Source organism: Vigna unguiculata, chromosome 2 (genome assembly GCF_004118075.2).
Source record: "Vigna unguiculata cultivar IT97K-499-35 chromosome 2, ASM411807v1, whole genome shotgun sequence".
NCBI classification, from domain to species: domain Eukaryota; kingdom Viridiplantae; phylum Streptophyta; class Magnoliopsida; order Fabales; family Fabaceae; genus Vigna; species Vigna unguiculata.
In genome coordinates, this window is record NC_040280.1 from 24011376 (window position 1) to 24017413 (window position 6038).

At 39.2% G+C, this 6038-nt stretch overlaps 1 protein-coding gene across 2 annotated transcripts; it reads left to right on the forward strand.

The window, feature by feature from the left end:
- The first annotated feature begins 446 nt into the window (after positions 1–446).
- Positions 447–5222, forward strand: LOC114174213 (AP2-like ethylene-responsive transcription factor AIL6). 2 transcript variants are annotated; one of them, XM_028059004.1, is made up of 10 exons: positions 447–744; positions 850–1032; positions 1155–1686; positions 2008–2090; positions 3407–3415; positions 3531–3619; positions 3940–4013; positions 4097–4147; positions 4239–4315; positions 4439–5222. In XM_028059004.1, the coding sequence occupies exons 2-10, from the start codon at positions 888–890 to the stop codon at positions 4894–4896; spliced, it is 1518 nt and encodes a 505-aa protein (XP_027914805.1). In that variant the 5' UTR covers positions 447–744; positions 850–887; the 3' UTR covers positions 4897–5222. The 2 variants fall into 2 exon arrangements, with proteins under 2 accessions (XP_027914805.1, XP_027914804.1); XM_028059003.1 differs by having other exon boundaries at positions 448–744; positions 830–1032.
- The last annotated feature ends 816 nt before the right edge of the window (positions 5223–6038 follow it).

Sequence of the window (6038 nt, forward strand, 5' to 3'; positions counted from 1 at the left end):
AATCAATTAAAATTTTCCCACTCCCATTAATCCACACTTTCAATCCAAATAAAACGCTATGGTATAAAATAATCAAACATTAGGAATAATTAAATCACGTTTAGCAGCTATAATATAATCCGGAAATAATGTGTATCCGTCTCGTGCAGGTCTTCGTTAATAGCAGTATTTGAATGTGAAAAGTGACAGAATTGGTTGGCTGAATGAGGAAGTGGGGGAACAAGAGTTACGGGTTTGAATTTTGCGACTGGACCCAAACCATTTCCGGAACAGCTGCATGTAAGACAAGTGTGTCAAACGCCAAACCCAATTTAATTTCCCTTCCTTAAAAAACAACCAAGTACCCCAACCCCACTTTCGTAATTTCTCACCCTTCCCCAACCCAACCCTATCAAACACCCCAGCCCGGATCTTTCGCGGACGTGTTTCAGACAATTTTTCTTCCGCGCAGAGCCAAAAGTCACTTCTCTCCACTCTTTCTTTATTATTTCTTCCCCTTCCGTTTCTCTCTCTCAAAAACCCCCCTCTGCCTTTACGCTGAAACTCTTGCCATTATATAAACAACTCACCACCCTCACACACTCTCTCTCTTTCTCTTGCTCGCACCATTCCTCTGAAAACGAGCAACCCAACCTTGCATGCATTCTTCTGCTTCTCTCTTGGTTTATTCTCTGCTTTTAATCCATCAAAACTAACATGGAGAAGAAGTAACTATCTGTTCAACCAGTAACGCCTCTCTCCGGAGTAAGAGTTTGTTTCAGTTTTGGCCCCTTATTAAGCCTTTTTTTCTGTCTCTCAATCAACTGTTACTCATTTTCTGCTTCTTCAGAAAGTTTTTCTCATTCTCAGGACTTCATTTTGCACCATTCTTATCCCTATACCAATCAATGGCACGTGCCACTAACTGGTTATCGTTCTCCCTCTCCCCCATGGAAATGCTCCGAACCTCTGAACCTCAGTTCGTGCAATACGACGCCGCTTCCGCCGCAACTAACTCGCACAACTACTTTCTCGATAACTTGTACACCAACGGTAATATATAGTAGTTACTTACTACTTACTTACTTCCTTGCTTACTTACTAGTTACTGCTTGCTTGTTTCGAGAAAACAAGCGCACGTGAGAGATCGCTGAAACCGTTCGTTTTGTGTGCAGGGTGGGGAAACGGGAACCTCAAACCTCAGATGCTGATGGAGCAGAATCTGAACCAGAACGACGTCAGTTTTGTCGAATCCTCCCAGTCGCAGAGTGTCAGCCACGCGCCACCGCCAAAGCTTGAGGACTTTCTCGGCGACTCCTCCGCGGTGATGCGTTATTCCGACAGCCAGACGGAGACGCAGGACTCATCGCTGACTCACATGTATGACCACCATCATGGCTCTGCGTACTTTGGCGACCAGCAGGATCTCAAGGCCATTGCTGGTTTTCAAGCTTTTTCTACCAACTCTGGCTCCGAGGTTGATGATTCGGCATCCATTGGAAAAGTGCAACCCAGCGAGTTCGGGACTCACTCTGTTGAGTCCTCTGGAAACGAGTTTGCCGCGTTTTCCGGTGGTCCCACCGGCACTCTCTCGCTGGCTGTCGCGCAGAGCTCTGAGAAGGCCGTCGTGGCAGCAGATTCCGGTAGCTCGAAGAAGATCGTGGATACCTTCGGCCAGCGGACTTCTATTTACAGAGGTGTCACCAGGTACACTGATTTTTCATTTATCCAATATTATCATTGAATCTATCCATTTCATTACTGCTTTATGTTTTTTGTTTGTTGGGTTGTGTGTGAACGGTGCTTGTGCTACAAAAAATGAGGTTTCTCTTTTTCTTACCCAAAGGATCTTTTGGGAAGTTGAAAAAAGTAGCTTGCGAGTTCTTGTCTACTTGTGAAAATATACCAAGATAGCGATTTTAGATGCGGAGTATTGACAATGGCTTGAGAGAGGTCAAGGTCATAAATTTGGCCTATTTCATGTTAGATTGTGATTTTCCTTTAATTTTTTTTTTTTTTTTTCATCAGGCACCGATGGACAGGTAGATATGAAGCGCATCTTTGGGACAACAGTTGCAGAAGAGAGGGTCAAGCCAGGAAAGGGCGTCAAGGTCTATCTCTCTCTGTTCTTTTTAAAACAAAGAAAAAAAAAGAATAATGAAGGAATAGGTGTGATGGTATAGCAGTGAAAAGTGGCTTGCATGCATTGAAGGTGCAGTTAATGGTTGGAGTGGGGTAGGACACCTGGGGTTTCTTTGTGAACAGTGGTTTTTATGATTGACTGATGGGTGTATATGCATATATATACTACGGTGGTAGTACTTGTTGTGTTACTTCACTGTTTCTGCATTTTTCTTTCAATTGATTTGATCCGATGTGCCGCCATTTTGCTCCTTGTGAGTCGGGTGTCTCTGCTTTCTTGTCTGGTCAGACATGTTAATCTCTCATCGCTGTTCTCTCTGCATTCTCTCCCTGTTCCGTACGCTTTCATGTCTAGTATCTTATCTATCCGTCCTTCCCCTTCCTCATTAGTCATGAGTCATAACTGATATGCTGCATTAGGGCTTAGGGCTTTGGGCTTTATCTTTTGCTTTTGCTTTCCCACTTGCCAGGGAAATGGCAAAAGCCGTGTTTGACCACATCACCCATCACTCCCATATTGAGATTTGTACTTGCTTCCATTAACAAGGAGGAGCCTCTACTGTAGCTATGAAGCGTTTAAGACACTGCTTCTGGCCCCCATCTCAGAATAATGTTCTGAAACAAACTCACGGGATTTCTTAGATTCTATGTTGCAGGGACAAATAACAATAATATTTTTTACCTTGTCTCTTTATTGGACGAGAGATGATAAAGAAACGGCAAAAAGGCGATTTGTCTACAATCCGTTCCCATGAGAAATAGGCAATTCGGCATTTCTGTTTTCGGTGTGTTTTTTAATGCCGGGATATGTCTTTGACTATAAGCTATCTACTTACTATGATTGTTGAGGTTTTTATTAACCTGAAAGGAAAATTTGATTATCACTTTGCACAGATACCATCAATTTTTGTCTTTAAATTAATGTTGTTCGTAGATACAACCTTTTAGTACAAATAAAATTCGACTAGTCCTTGTTATAGGAAAAGAGGATGGGGTCGATGGATCTAATCCAGTGTACAGTTGTTTTCATCCTATCTAGCAGCCATAAAGGGCGTGAGAGAGAAAAAAGAAAAAAAGGTTGGGTTGTGCGCATGCACAGTGGCAATTGGCGAGCATATGATCACTTTTCTTTGGGCCATTTGCATTTTGGGTTAGAAAAGTAATTTTTGGCAGATAATTTTGACTATTCCGTTAGCTGATGTTTGATATTTTTGGCTTTTCCTTTGCATGGAACGGGACTTTGGTGCATTTCTGGCTGTCATTCAACTTTTTGACTCTTGTACAGTTTATTTGGGTAAGTAGTACTTTTCATTTAGATTTGGTTGAACAACGCTTAATAATATATCTTTAACTTTTTCTCTTGTTTGAGAGATGGTTGTGACATAACCCATTGTCATGGTTATCATCAGGTGGATACGATAAGGAAGAAAAAGCCGCGAGAGCTTATGATTTGGCAGCTCTAAAGTACTGGGGTCCCACTGCTACCACCAACTTCCCTGTAATGCAGTCACTTCTTTCTTGTATTCAGTTTTGATAGATCTTAGTTGCATGAAATCCTACTCATAAAAACCTTTGGGTGGGACCAAACAACACACTCTACGCAAGGAATCCTTCATATTTTAATACGCTTCTATATATAAAAATTTCTCTTTTCACAAATTGGTTGGACTGAAAGAAATATGCTTTACTTGGTATGTAAAAAGTTCAAGAAAGGGTGTGTATGGTATCTTCATACTAACGTGACAAGAATGAAAAGAATGCATGCTTTAGTATCGTAACTAAACATCACTCACCTTATTTTCTATCCTCCTTTCTCAGGTGTCCAATTATTCAAAGGAACTGGAGGAGATGAAGCATGCAACGAAGCAAGAATTTATTGCATCACTGCGAAGGTTTGCTTGAGTTAGCTTGTTAAAAAATTATCACAGTACTTCTTCTATGGTGTTACTGAAACTTCGAATTCCCACTATTGCAGGAAAAGTAGCGGCTTCTCTAGGGGAGCTTCGATATACAGAGGTGTCACAAGGTTTGGAGTTTAAACCTTAAAAAACTATATAACAACAACAACATATTTGTGTGTTCGATTCTGTTTTAACACTAGTAAGTTTATCATGCAGGCATCATCAACAGGGTAGGTGGCAAGCAAGAATTGGCCGCGTAGCTGGAAACAAAGATCTCTACCTGGGAACATTCGGTATATATTTGTTTTCTTCCGTAGTTGTCGTGTTATAAAAAATAACTGGTTGATTAAGATTTAGTCTAGTTTCACAGCATTGTGTTGTTGTGTGGTGAAGTAACCGATTTCACATTGTAACAGCAACGGAAGAGGAGGCGGCGGAGGCATATGACATTGCTGCAATAAAGTTCAGAGGTGCAAACGCAGTAACCAATTTTGAGATGAACAGATACGATGTGGAAGCTATAATGAAGAGTGCTCTTCCGGTGGGTGGTGCAGCGAAACGCTTGAAGCTTTCCCTTGAATCGGAGCAGAAAGTTGGTGTGAGCAGCAGTCAGCAGAATCCACCGTGTGGAAACGTGAGTGGCAGCATAAATTTCTCGGCCATTCACCAGCCTATTGCTTCAATCCCTTGTGGAATTCCCTTTGATTCTTCGGCAGCGTATTATCATCACAACCTTTTCCAACATTTTCATCCTTCCAACGCCGGCACGGCAGTTTCCACCGTCACTTCCGGCAATGCAACTGGGCTTACTGCACTTCCTCCACCGGCGACGACCGCAGCTGAGTTCTTCATTTGGCCTCACCAGTCTTATTGATCTAATCGATCTAATCAATCAACTACAACATCTTATGCTAATTTCCTGGTTATGCTAACAAATCAGAAAGCTATAGTCTCTGGCACAGTTTAGCTCTCCTCTATAATTAACACCTTTAGGCTCCTAAGAAACAAAAAAAATCAGGTTTTTGAGTTCGCTAATCTTAGTTACAGTAGAATGCTGGATATGTAACTAATTACTCAAGAAATCAGAAATATTTGGTGCATCTAAATCTTTGCACAACCATTCCCGAAATGCTTCTTATCTTTTTGTATCTTCGCCTTTGCTAAATTACCTTAATTGCCAATTCTTCTTCGTCTTTCGAATTTCTGTTCTTAACACTTTTCTGAAACACGTTCCATCGTTAATTCATTATTATTCTGCATTATCTTCATGTGATAATAATAACTTTCATTAATTTCTAAAATAAATAACGTATGTTGATTAACTGGAGTCTGGTGATCTTAATTTCTTAGACTTTATCCACTTTGTTTAACAAAATCTTGAAGTCTTAATAGTGTTATTATTAATTGTTTGGTCAGGAAGTATTGAATACTAATTGGATAATTGAGAGTAGAAAATTATTTCAAGGAATATATATCTTTCATCAGTTATTAGATTTATTAACTGTACCATAAGATGAAAACTAAACTCTTAACTTAAAGTTAAAAAATCTTACCAGTTATGTCCTATTTTTGGTACAAATATTCATTTTCTAAATTTTAAAGTACAAGTGAAATATTTCAAATAAATACGGAGAAGAAATTAGAGTGGGTCAAATTTTATTAATATCAGTTTTTTCGGCGTCTATGTTAGTTTATATCAATTTCATTAAATTTTTTTATACTCTCTTGTTTGTTTTCTCATCTCAGATCAGATATTCAAAATTATTTATGATGTTAGATATTTTATATTGCCGTTAAAGGAGTTTCAACTTAAAAATATAAAATAATCATAAAAATTAAGATGACGTAGAACGAAATAAATATTTTGTGCTATTCTATATTTTTATTCATTTCACCATTTTAACTGGAACCAAAATAAATTGTTTTCAATTAGTTTATTTTTTTAAACGCATCAAATCCAGAATAAAAGTTATTTTATGTGCGTTCTTTGGTTTTTTCCTTGCATATTATTAAATG

Coding starts and splice junctions, on each gene's coding strand:
- LOC114174213 (XM_028059004.1), top strand. CDS start 888: ATGGCACGTGCCACTAACTGGTTATCGTTCTCCCTCTCCCCCATGGAA. Junction 1,033..1,154: donor CGATAACTTGTACACCAACG/GTAATATATAGT, acceptor TTTTGTGTGCAG/GGTGGGGAAACGGGAACCTC. Junction 1,687..2,007: donor ATTTACAGAGGTGTCACCAG/GTACACTGATTT, acceptor TTTTTTCATCAG/GCACCGATGGACAGGTAGAT.